Genomic DNA, 12612 nt, shown 5'->3' on the forward strand with positions numbered 1-12612 from the left:
AATTATCACCACAATAATGATGTGATAAATACTAGTATAGATAATATCTATACTATATACATTGTAATTCTTACCTGAGACTATGATATATGATGTTTTGTATGTGAACTCTATGGAGATGCAGCATGTTGTTTATTTTTTATTCATTCAGTTTGTCTGTTTTACAGAATTAATAACTGGAATCTGTTTTCACCATTAAAGTCACATTTCTTACAAAAAGCTCAGTCTGGACATTTATTATTTAAGCGTGATCTTTTTATGTTTAAATGCACAGCACCTCAAACACAGACCCTTTTCATTCACCACAGATAACTGGGATGTGTGTTGACATCGTCACATCATGAAGATTTAATGTTGAAGACATGTTTAAGTTTAGGATAAAGTTAAGTTGAGGTCAAGTTTAGGTTTAGGTTAGACAAGTAAGGTTAAGGTCTCCAAGAGAGTGTGAATGTGTGTGTGTGTGTGTGTGTGTGTGTGTGTGTGTGTGTGTGTGTGTGTGTGTGTGTGTGTGTGTGTGTGTGTGTGTGTTTGTGTGCGTAAACATCTAAGTGTGTTAGATGCTCATAGAAGGAAAGTAGCATTGAAATTATGACCATTGTTATGATCAATCAAAGAAATGAATGCTCCTACGCCCCCTAGCGGGCAAAACAGTCTCCCATAATTGCTGGATCACCAAGCCATTTATCATTATTTAGAGTTAGAACAAAACAATCTTTATTTTATCGAAGCCCATTTCTGCCACTGTGATGACATTTTTTAAAAATCCTGTAAATCATTATAATGACAAACCTTCTCAAAAGTATGACTTAGTATCTCATAGTTATGACCTAGAATGTCATACATTTATCAAATATATGAATGTTATTCGTAAAACATGTATTTTAAAAGTTTTTAAAACCTGACACTCTGTTCTTTGCATTCTGTATTCTCTCATTTATTCCGTGATTTTTAAAGGGGCCAAAATAAAGTTGATTCAACTCAAAGGTGAGTTTTAAATGCTTAATATTGAATTTTATTTTTGAATGGGATTAATGTGAGTTGCTTTGTTTACAAACACATACAATTAAGTTCAATACAACCACTTTCAGTGTATTATATAGAGGACAGATGCTAAGTCATAATTTTGAGAAAGTTTGTCATTAAAATGGCCGACAGGATCTTTATTGTTTTCATCACAGTGGCGGAATTGGGCTTCCATAATATTTATAGGGTTTGTACTTGAGACTGTTTCTGACACCAAACAAAGAAAAATATTGTTTTGACTGTTTACACATTTACACATTTTCTGATACACATTTAACTTTATTGTTTTAATAGAATTATGAGACAGAAACACAACGAGAGGCTTTAAATAAGGACAAAACTAACAATATTAAGTCATAGGGCATGTGATCATTAGACTATTTTATGTGTATTAATTTATATGTGTTCTTTTCTCAGTGATAAGTTGTTGTTGGTTAAATATATGTTACTGATTCCTGCTCCAGTCAATGACTGTCATTATCTTTGATTCGAAGTGAAGACAATAAAACATTCAGCTCTTTGTGTTTCTCTTTACATGTTGTTAAGTTTATTCTGGATTTACTGTCTAACTAGGAGCAGTTTAACACATAACACAGATGCAACCACACATACACAGAAAAACAAGTGACGTCAACATGAAAGTGATCTTCAGACAGGAGGGGGCGCCAGTGCTCTGCCCACAGGACTGGGAGTAACATGAAAATCCACCAGAGCTTGTCTGAAGAGCTTCTGTCCTTCAGCTTCACAAGTTAATACCTGTTTAAATATATATTTATCAAATACAAAAAGTCCAACGTGTGTATTATTTCTGTGAGGACCAGAGTTCATGTCCTCACCTGTAGTAGTTTGGTTTGAAGGGCCCTTGTTTGCTGATGCCGAGGTATTTGGCCTGATCCTCATTCAGCTCTGTGAGGTGAGCCTCAAATGTCGGCAGGTGAAGACTGGCCACGTACTCATCTGAAAAGGATACACTTCATTATGTCTAAGTCCACTCAACCTTCTGCCTGAATACACCAGGAGAACGATAACGGTGTGTGTTTCAGGGTGTTTGAGCAGATGACTTGCCGATCTTCTTGGGCAGCAGGTAGACGTCCTGTTTGTATCGTCCCTCTGGAGCGTTGTACAGCTCTATGAGAGCCAGCGCCTGAAACAAAGTCCCTGTGAGCACGTGTACAGGTGACTTCTGATACACGTGAAGAAGAGTGAAGAGATCCCTGTGTTCTTTTATTAAGTGAATCCATAAAAAAACTGTATTATTGTACCTGAGTTGTAGCAGTGATGGAGAGGACAAACGACGGCACCGTGGAGCAGCTCAGATTCAGCAAACGGCCCTGAGAGGAAGAATTGAAGACTGAAAATAACATAAAGAATATGACAGAACCCATTGATCATAACCTCACGGATTGTGTATTGAAGAAAGACAAACTTTAACGAGAGGGGCATTCAGAGTCATGTTAAGGAAACTGAAAAAAAAATCCTGGTTCTTTCCAGATGTGGATCAGATCACACAAGACCTGATCTGTCCAGTAGATTTAGCTTAATCCTGACAGACAAACAAACAAGCAAATGAAAACATATCAGAGGTAAAAAATGTTCAGGGAAATCTGTTCTTGCTGCTCGACTCATCAGCACCGAGCCCTTCAACCACAGAGGGCAGTGATATGGGAAACACCATGTGAGGGTTAGACACAACTTTCACACAGCTGTGAAGTAGGCCACTGCAGTTTTAATACTTTTAAATAAAGTTCTGTTAAAGAAGAACTGAACAGACTTAGTTCACAGACTATGGAGATCACAGACTTTGGAGTACCCAATGTAGTTGAGATCTAATTCAGTGTTGTTAGCTGTGTAATAAACAGGAGAGCCAGTTAATTAGAGCAGCTTCTTGAGCCCCTTCAGGATGTTTATACTTCTCAGTAAATGTGTTTCTGTGTATTATTCCCTTGGTAGTGTTGTGTGATAATTACAGCACTAACAGTATCATCACCTCAGCCAGCAGGACAATTCTCTTGCCATCGGGCCAGATCACGTGGTCCACCTGAGGCCTCACACGCTCCCACCTCAGCTCCGCAGCCTGCAAACTCACCTGGGAGGCGAATGTTTCACACACACGACCATGTCAACATATAAAGATCTACACACACATATAAAACACACACAGGATCCCACGCAATCACTGTTTTTTACCAAATCTATCTCGGTGTTGGAGTGTCCCATGTTGCAGACGATGCAGCCGTTCTTCATTCTGTCCAGATGTTCCCTCCCCACCACGTTTTTGTTCCCTGCAGAGAAGTATAGATTAAATAAAGCCTGATGAAAATAGACATTAATGTGATGTATTCTATTGATATTCTCATTAAGAGTACTGATTGTAAAAGTCACCGGTGCAGGTGATGATCACGTCCACCTGTCGGACCACCTCACTCAGTTTAATCACTCTGAAGCCGTCCATGCTGAGGAGGGGGAGGATTAGAGAATGGGTTTTATTTAGCAGATTTCCAGATGTTTGGCTACAGTGTGCGACAGAAGGGAAACACTTCACATCTGTGCTGATAAAAGCTTCCTCCACTCATACCAGGCCTGAAGGGCACAAATGGGATCCACCTCTGTGACGTACAGGACAGCACCCAGTGCTCTGAGGGCGGCGGAGCAGCCTTTACCAACCTGCGCGGAGGAAGAAGAAGAAAGAAGAGACAGTTGCTTAAATTTAAACTTAATAATTTCTCTTTTTTATTTAAGACTGGAGTTACCCTGAAGCAGTTGTACTGACCTCACCGTATCCACACACCACCACCTGTTTTCCTCCAAACATGACGTCAGTGGTTCTCTTCAACCTGAGGGAAGAGTTCAACAGTCAGATCACTGCCCCAGTGTTTGTACCTGTTTATCATCACAACACGAGTCCTCACCCGTCCAGTATGGACTCCTTGCAGCAGTACAGGTTGTCAAACTTCTGCTTGGTCACTGAGTCGTTCACATTGATGGCCGGGATGCACAGTCTGCCAGCCTTAGACAGCTGGTACAACCTGAAACAGTTGAGACACACGTGTGAGCTGGAGAATAATGTGCAGAAAAAGACTGAAGCATTGTGGGAAACTAACCGATAAACTCCTGTAACACTTTCCTCCACGATGCCTTTGACCTTCTTGAACAGACTCGGGTACTTCTTATAGATCCAGTGGGTCAGGTCGCCTCCGTCATCCAGAATCTGACAAGGGAGACAAAGACAGATAAACTCTGCAACTGCACAATCTTTGTAGCTGTTAAACACAAATTAAAGGTAACGTTCACCAACATTTAATAAAGTATATTTCAAATCGATAGGTTTTGTTTGATTTATAGGGATTTGAAGATATTGATTGTTTGAAAGCCATAAATGGAATGAACACTTTTTTTGCTTAAAGTGCTAAAACATCAAAAAATTAGCAACGTTTTAATAAATAAATATAAAATCTTTGGTTTTAAGTTCTAGGTAAAAAGAATAGTAATTAAGTTTAATAACATTTTTGAGTGAACTGTGTCAAAGAGCTGCACAGTTATGGTTTGGTGCCCTTCACACTCACAGTACCATGTTTGGCTGCCAGGTCTCTGCACCGACACATTGGTCAATACACCACCAGAAGTCGTCCTCTGACTCTCCTCTCCACGCAAACACTGAGGTGCCTGAGAGGTTAATGAGAGGCAAAGAGAGTGTGATGAGAAGGAAAAGAGAAAGAAAAACGGAGGAGCAGCAGGTAAACATCTGTTTGTACCTCCTTCAGCCAGAGCAGCAGCAGCAGCGTTCTGAGTGGAGAAGATGTTACAGGCCGCCCAGCGACACTGAGCCCCCAACGCACTCAGAGTCTCAATCAGCACCTGTAAGATCATATGTTCAACTTCTATCAGTCCTCCTGTACTCTGAAAATAATGATAAAATAATAATAATAATAATAATCATAATGACTTAATTTAAATAGCACCTTTAACAGCAGGGTTTCCAAAGTCTTTTGACAGACAAAATGCATTCACTGATCATGTAAAAGCAGTAAATACAATGTGTGTGTGTGTGTGTCTGTGTGTGTCTGTGTGTTGCACTGACCGCCGTCTGTGCAGTGATGTGTGTGCAGCCCACAACTTTGGCGCCGGCCAGAGGTTTCTCTCCACCTGCTCTTTTCCTCAGGACCATCAGTGCTGGCATTTCTAAATGCCACAGACAGAGTCAGCACAGACATCATGAACAGTCTTCATAAATGATAAATATTTTTGTATTTATGACATTTTATCTCTCTTTCTTACATAAATAGGGGGATTGTGTGTTTTCACCTTGTTGTGCGATCTCTATCTCTTTGCGTCCAGACTCAGCCTGCTTGATGTTTTTGATGCAGAAGTCTGAAAGGCCTTTGGAAGTCTTCTGAACTTTGCCTTTGGGAGATGACTCATCCTCGGAGCTGTCGCTGCACACTGCACCACAGAAATTAGACATTGTGTATAAAAATCACCAGCTGATATACAAGTTTATAGCAATGCAGAGACGCCTGGTTTGTTGGAAAGCTTGTAATTGATTCTGGTTGTGTTGTTTTGAGGCCATGTTTGGTGTCAGACTCCAACCAGGTGAGTCTTTCCTCTGAGCCTTTTGAAAATGAGCCTTTTGCACAAACCCTGGCAGTGACTGACATGTTTGAAAAAGGCTCACACAGCCGATTAGCACCAAATTAAAGAGACGTCATTCTTCAGAGGACCTTTCCTTTTAATTAAGATTTAGCTGAGGGAGAAAGCAGGGAGGCTAATCCTCAAGGCCTGTAGTTCTCGTGCTGCTGGGATCAGAACCAGCTCAGTTTATATATCAAAGACATGTGATTAGAATTAAGTGTGTGTGTGAGAGTGTGTGAGAGTGTGTGTGTGTGTGTGTGTCTGCATGTTTCCATACCTGAGCTGTGGCTGTCTGTAGACGACTGTGAGATGGAGTGGGACAGAGAGCGATGACCTGTCTTGTTGGGACGTTTGTTGAATTCTTGCTTCTGGTCAGTGAGCTGTATTTGCTGTGGAGCCAAAAATAAGGAGAGACACAAACACACAGAATAAACAGGAAGAGAAAGAGGCCTTCAGCTGTTATTCCACTGCAGGTCACAACATGATGATGCAGACACACTTGCACAGAAGCCCCTCACATCACAGCAGATTTTCTATTAACCCCCATAATTCTCATGAATCTCTTCCTCGTGTCCTGACTCCTCGCTGAGTCTGTTGCTGTCTCACCGTCCAGTGTGGCTGTCTGAAGGCTGCGCTGCTGCCACACGGATCCCACTTGGCCATGTTGGCTCCCTGGCTGCCAAGTCAGACTCTGCTGCCTGAGCCTGAGCTGTCCGGCTCCAATGAGGGGGGCATGGCATGCACACCCCCCAGACACACCCCCAAACCGACCCCACCCCCCAAAAGTACACACGCTGCAAGTTTGTGTACAGAACTACTGTATATAGGCCTATACTCCTACACACATACACATTGATTGAGTGAAGGCATTTCATTAAAGGGATCCTCCACCACTTAAACATGTAAAGATGAGTTGAGGTACAGGGAGCAGTAACCTGTTGGTGTAAAGTGATGTATGGCTCTGGAGGAATCATGGTGAGAACATCAGGGTTGTTGTGGCATCAGCTCGGAGACAAATTTACAAACTGGCCATGTAGTTTGAAAGATGTGGGAATTAGGTCAAATGAAAGATGCTGTTGAATTGCATTCTGGGAAACGTAGGATCCAGTTTGAGTTTAAAAGTCAGCTAATGTCTTAGCTGCACAGTTTTTAACCATTTTGGTCAAGTGCTCCAACTTTATGAGAGAGCAATGTTAAATTGCTGGAATAAACTTTAAAGAGGTCTAATGAGTAGCAATCAGAGTTGGGAGGTTTATACTTTTTAAATGTATTTAACTACAGATTACTGAATACATGCCATTTAATTTAAGGTTTTCTGTTAGATTACTCGTGGTACATTTTTAATACTTTTGATTAGTTCCACATTTTATTTTATTATCATTGCATGTAATAGTGTGATGAATGTGGTATTAACTTATTACCCTGGACGGACCCTGATTATGATGTTTAATCAGGCATAAAGGATGATGACTCCATTTTATCTTGACCTTTTTCATTTTCCACAGCATTACGTTGCAGTTAAAACATTGAAGTTGCTGAGCAACTAATCCTCAAACACCAGAAAAGGCTGTTAATACCTTGTCTGTTTTTCCTACAGCTTTAAATGGGTGAAAAAGAGAGAATTATATAAATCTGTGATGCTGCACACTGCGAGGAGGTTGCTCGAACACCAATAGGCTGTAGTTCTCAAATTACTGTTTATACATTCCAAGACATTTAGGAGATAAGTTGTTAAAAGTAAAGAAGCTACACATCATGCATGTTGTTTAAAGATTGGTCTCGACAATTTGTTTGTTTGGTCGATCTGCTATTGCTAATCAACATAGCTAACTACACAACTACCCACTACTTTTATATTTTTAGACATTTAAACAATAATCTATTGATTTTCGAATGTCACTGTATTCTGATTAGCATCTATTTAAGATGTTACAGTAACTAAATACGTTCCGTTGATTTAGCGTTGCAAACGTGTGAAGCTAAGAGTAAGTGACATGGAAACATTATAATGAATGAAAACTCAAATACAGTATCAAGTCAATTATTGGAGGTTCATCCCATCAGCCAAAACGACTGATATTTCCAGGTATTTCAGAAATATTTCTTGCAGCAAACTTTTCTTCTCTCATGTGACATTCATTACAGATGCATAAGTGAAGAAAGTGATGCTGCTCCTCAAACTGAGCCTTCAAGTCCTCGTTAGCAACAATTAAACCTGAGAACTGTGGACGTCTGACAGGAGGATTTCTGTGGAGCAGCTTTCTGCTCCCCTCTGACTTTCTGTTATTAGATCACATGAGATCCCAGAGGTCACCACAGTGGCAAGGTGACACAGTGAGCTCAAGCTGAGGTAATCAATTAACAAAGATTGGAAAAAAATCCCCTTACCCCTTGAACCCCAACATGCTTCACTAAGGTTGGGTGACAATTGTTTCAGGTTGATTTAATCTATATGCAACAATATTTTAAAAAGACAGTTAAAAGACAGACTTTTGTCAAATTTAACTTTTGAGTAATGATCACTTGAAAACAAACATACAGCAGCAGGTTCTTACTCAAGCAGCCGCTTAATGTTTAACACAAAAAGTCATTAAGCTGTGACTTGGAGCAGAGTGAAAGTTAACTTAATGGTCACAGAACTGACAGTTTGAATTCAAGGTTGGCTACTGGGAAAGTACAATGAAAAGACAATCATTATTTTGTGGTTGTGAAAACAGACTTTTCAGAGAACAATTGTGCATTGAGTTGCTATTTTTTAAGCACAAATAATAACTACGGCTGTTTACTTTCTTTTTCCACATTCCTCTGCTTTTCTATTACAAGAAAACTCACAGTTGAAGTAGTGAATGAAAAAACAATAATTATTTTGTGGTTGTGAAAACAGATTCTTCAGAGATCAATGTCGCATTGATTTGCTGTTTCAAGCACAAATAAAGACTCAGGCTGTTCCCTTTCTTTTTTCACATTACTCTGCTTTTCTATAACAAGAAAACTCAAGGTTGTAGTAGCTTAAAAAGCAAGTATAAAGGGCAGTTTTTATACACAAGTATTCCCATTAAAACAGCCTCTACCTGAAGGTCTGACTTGCTGCCCTTCAAAATAAAACTCCAATTACCTTTTCTTATGAAAGTGCCTCTAAGTACCTTGATACAGATGGACTGCACTGCCTCCTGATCCTTGGCTTTGGTTATGTTCACTAGACTGTACACTTTCTTCATGCTGGCAGGCTGCTCCCACACTGACCCTCTGAAAACCCTGCAGTGCTGCGAGCGGATGCTGTTGAACCGATTACACAGTTACACAGAGTGACGCTCTACGCCACGCCCGTGCCCCACAGGCCCAGGTGACAGGTGGAGAGAGGACAGAGACAAGAGCGGGGAAGTGAATGGAGTCTTTGTGAGGCTCACAGAGGACAGAGGAGAAACCGGCTGCAGATGGAGAGAAGGATGAGAGAGTTCAGTGAACGGATGAATATAAGTATGTGCTCAGTAAAGTGCACTCTGCTCTCAGGCTATATAGGCAGCACATGTATGGCCATACATTCACTTTGTGAGTGAGACAGAAAGAAGAAGGCAGCTCCATGTTAGAAGAAACAGGAAAGTGAAAAACAAATCAGAAGCCTTACAGTTGAACAGTCAGTCGAACAGTCAGTCAAACAACAGTCATCTTAGGTTTCTGCTAATAAATCAGACAATAGAGCTCGAATTTATTGTTGTCTCTTTGCTAAGTGACCCAGCAGCTCTGCAGTGTTACTCTTAAAGGGACATGCCCGGTTCAGACCCACCTCTCCACCTCCGCCCTCTTGTCCAAATATGGTATGAGAACCACAGAGTCAGAAAAGGGCTGACAAACAACAATTCACACAGACATTCACACCTATGATCCCCTAATAACCTCTAGTCTCCATCAGTCTTTGGACTGTGGGAGGAAGTACCAAGAGAAAACCTACGCTGACATGGGAAGAACATGTTACCTTCACATAGGAAAAACCCAAATGAGCTGGGCTTCGAACTGGCAACCTTTTGCAACGCTGTTCCACCATGTCTGTACCTGTGCCTGTTTTAAAGACTGCCCCATTACTGCGCCATTACACTCCAATAGTCAGACTCAAAGAGTTCATTATCAGTATCAAATTTCATAAAACCCTAGTTAAAAGATTTAAAAAAGCATCATACAACTTTTTTTCTACATATACAGCTGTACTCCTCCAGATCTACAGACAGAGTTGGATGTGTAAATCTGTGTCTTTGTGTCAAACATTGACGGAGGCCTTTCCATAGCAGCTAACATCATTAACAGTCTGAGCATATGCAGATCCACGCTGCCTGTGGGGTCAGACTCATGAAGTTTATCAGTGTCCTTGCTCACCATGTCAGTCTTCAGAGCTTCAGTAACCAGCTCTCCCGCCCCAGAGGCCTCATCTCCGTCTCTGTCCTGACCCTGAGGAGACCTCCTGCTCTCTGCCGCCTTCAGCATCTGCAGCAGGTTGGGGCCACATTTTCCTGCCTGATCTGTGGAGCCAGGAGCATCCTCCTCTCCCATCTCTCCATTCAGTCCAGCTCTTAGTTCAGGATAATCTTTAGTTAGAGGCAGGTCCTCCCAGGGGGATCCTGTGTGGTCCTGTTCCTCTGCCATGTCTCCTCTGGCTGCCAGTATTGCAGTGAATTAGAGTCCTGCTCGTATGACTGTGACAGTAAAGCAGGTGATAGCTCAGCCGTATGCTACCCACATGCATGTGGTACTTCCTCCAGCAAAGAGTGTGTTTTTACTCCAAACAGCAGCAGTTCTGGGGTTACTTTGACTAAATGTAAAGTAGATAATTAGTCATGGATGCAGTGTGTACACAGTAAACACTGAAGTGAGCAGAGCTTTTCGACACGGAGCGATATGTAACCTGGAAATGCAAGAATGTGACTCCTGAGTGCGACTAAAGTGCCATCGATGTAGACGTGGACGAGGGCCCTCGTACAGTCTCTGGTGTTGAGAGTCTCTCCAGTTTATGCAAATAAAAAATACTCAATATATTAAGAACCGTGGAGACGCTTCTTGTTTTTGCATTGTCTTTGATAACATCTGATAACAAAGACACACAACAAGCCAAGGGTTACATTATAAACAAACACACACGTGTTTACATTAAACTCCAGCATCAATAGTGGCCTCATGGCCACAGACCACCTGCTTGATGAGTCTAATGATAAAAGACAAGTGTGTCAGACAAAATGGAAAATATGCAGAAATAATCCATATTCACCCAAATAGACTTCTTGTATTTATCAGGCTTGAATGTTGAAGTTTAACATGTTGAAAGTTGTCAGTTTTGGAAAATCTGTCAGGGAAGGTACAAACACTCAAACAGGTTTTTCTTGCTGTAATCCCTCCTCGTGTTTGTATTGGCCATTGAAAGATCTCTTCATACTTTCATTGTAAGTGATAAAGGACAAAAGCCATCGTTGCCTTTTTATGTTTTTATTTCTGTTTGACTGTTTCTCTGTCTGTTAGCAGGATTACGTAAAAACTACAGAACCAATTTGATTGAAACTTGTTAGAAGAAAGGGCTGTAGGAGGAACCCATTAACGTCTGGAACAGATTTCATTCAGGAGGCGAATCCAAGTATTATTTTTCACTTTCTTTATCACTTTCTAAATTTCTCAAGAAATAACGCAGAGATCTTGATTAAAAAATAATCGGACTTCTGTAGACTTCTGACATTTGGTGTGGATCTTGATAGTGATCCAGATGTATCTGATCTCAATACATGTTTACACAATATGGTGATAAAGTGGCCCGTCAGTCTCTGAATGTCTTCTGGTTTAAAAAGTCTTCACCAGTCATTGTTTCCCTACTGTGTTGCAGTTGTGGGTAACAGAAAGATAACTTTGTACCAACTGTGGTGGCCGACATTATAGAACCTGTATTTGTTGTTTTATTTGATTAGTTGGATTTTTGTGCTGGAATGTTTTTCTATTCTATTCATTGTCACAAATATTTAATAAATGTGGCACCAGTGCAAACAGCACATGGTTAAAAGTTTTCAGGTTTCCACCAGTGAGCCCTCAGGTGTGGAAGTATCAACAGGAACATGCTCTTTATTCCAGTAGAGGGCGCAAAACTTCCACACAGAGGAGTTTTCCCACAGTGGAGACAGAGAAACCTTCTGTCCATTCTTGTGTCTGTGGTCAGACTGTGGGAGGAATTCAGTTTACTTCCCTTTGTTCTGTTTCTGTGTCTGATGGGAATCAGGATGTTTTCTGACACCCAGTCCAGAGGGTGGAGCAGTGGGAGAGGGACACTGTGTCCTGTCCTGTTCTCTCTCTCTCTCTCTCTAGTCAAATCCTCATTTCTATTCAGTGCAGGAATTTCAGTCTGTGGTGTTAAAACACGAGGTGTATAAAGATATCTCCCTGGGTGGCTGGTGAGATTTTAACTATAGGACCCTTTGTTGATTTTAGGAATTTTCATGGTTTTGCATGATTGCTTGTCAGCAATTCAATTTAAATATCCTTCACTTTATTGTAAGCTGTTGTGTCCCTGTCAGGATCCTGTATGATAGTTTTCAAGCAATCTGATTGGTCTTTGGGCTGCTTTGATCTGATCATCTGAATTTAACCTTGGGAGCAGATCAGGTGCAGAACACGAGTTACCATGGTGAAGAAGTCAACCGTCATCTTAAACCTGAAAACCCTGAAATCCCAGATTTAAACCTGAAATTACATCACTAACCTCATCCTACTTTATAGTACAGGCTGCTAAGGTGCCTCCACAGAAAAACATGCTAATATGGCCGTCTCTGTTGTTTGTGTTCTTATTCCAAAGTCATCAGGTTATTTTACAACCAAACTCTGTTGTCGTGTGTAGTAATGAAACCTCAATCAGGCCCTGAGCATTTATTCTTTCCATCAATACGTTTAATCCAGAGCACATTATATAAAGTTTATGACAAAAAAACTGATGCTGTA

At 40.9% G+C, this 12612-nt stretch overlaps 1 protein-coding gene across 5 annotated transcripts; it reads right to left on the bottom strand.

Moving 5' to 3' along the window:
* Positions 1-1291: 1291 nt before the first annotated feature.
* On the bottom strand, positions 1292-10428 carry LOC118109252 (S-adenosylhomocysteine hydrolase-like protein 1). Of its 5 annotated transcripts, none has more exons than XM_035156210.2 (17): positions 10021-10428; positions 5930-6041; positions 5326-5463; positions 5102-5202; positions 4776-4878; positions 4592-4686; positions 4125-4231; positions 3933-4049; positions 3794-3857; positions 3599-3687; positions 3406-3476; positions 3211-3305; positions 3011-3109; positions 2286-2354; positions 2089-2167; positions 1860-1980; positions 1292-1779 (listed from the first exon to the last, which is right to left on the bottom strand). In XM_035156210.2, the coding sequence occupies exons 1-17, from the start codon at positions 10285-10287 to the stop codon at positions 1773-1775; spliced, it is 1734 nt and encodes a 577-aa protein (XP_035012101.1). In that variant the 5' UTR covers positions 10288-10428; the 3' UTR covers positions 1292-1772. The 5 variants fall into 5 exon arrangements, with proteins under 5 accessions (XP_035012101.1, XP_035012104.1, XP_035012105.1 ...); XM_035156213.2 differs by lacking the exon at positions 10021-10428 and adding an exon at positions 8796-8926; XM_035156214.2 differs by lacking the exon at positions 10021-10428 and adding an exon at positions 6259-6427.
* Positions 10429-12612: the final 2184 nt, after the last annotated feature.

This window comes from Hippoglossus stenolepis, chromosome 5 (assembly GCF_022539355.2).
Source record: "Hippoglossus stenolepis isolate QCI-W04-F060 chromosome 5, HSTE1.2, whole genome shotgun sequence".
Classification (NCBI taxonomy): Eukaryota; Metazoa; Chordata; class Actinopteri; order Pleuronectiformes; family Pleuronectidae; genus Hippoglossus; species Hippoglossus stenolepis.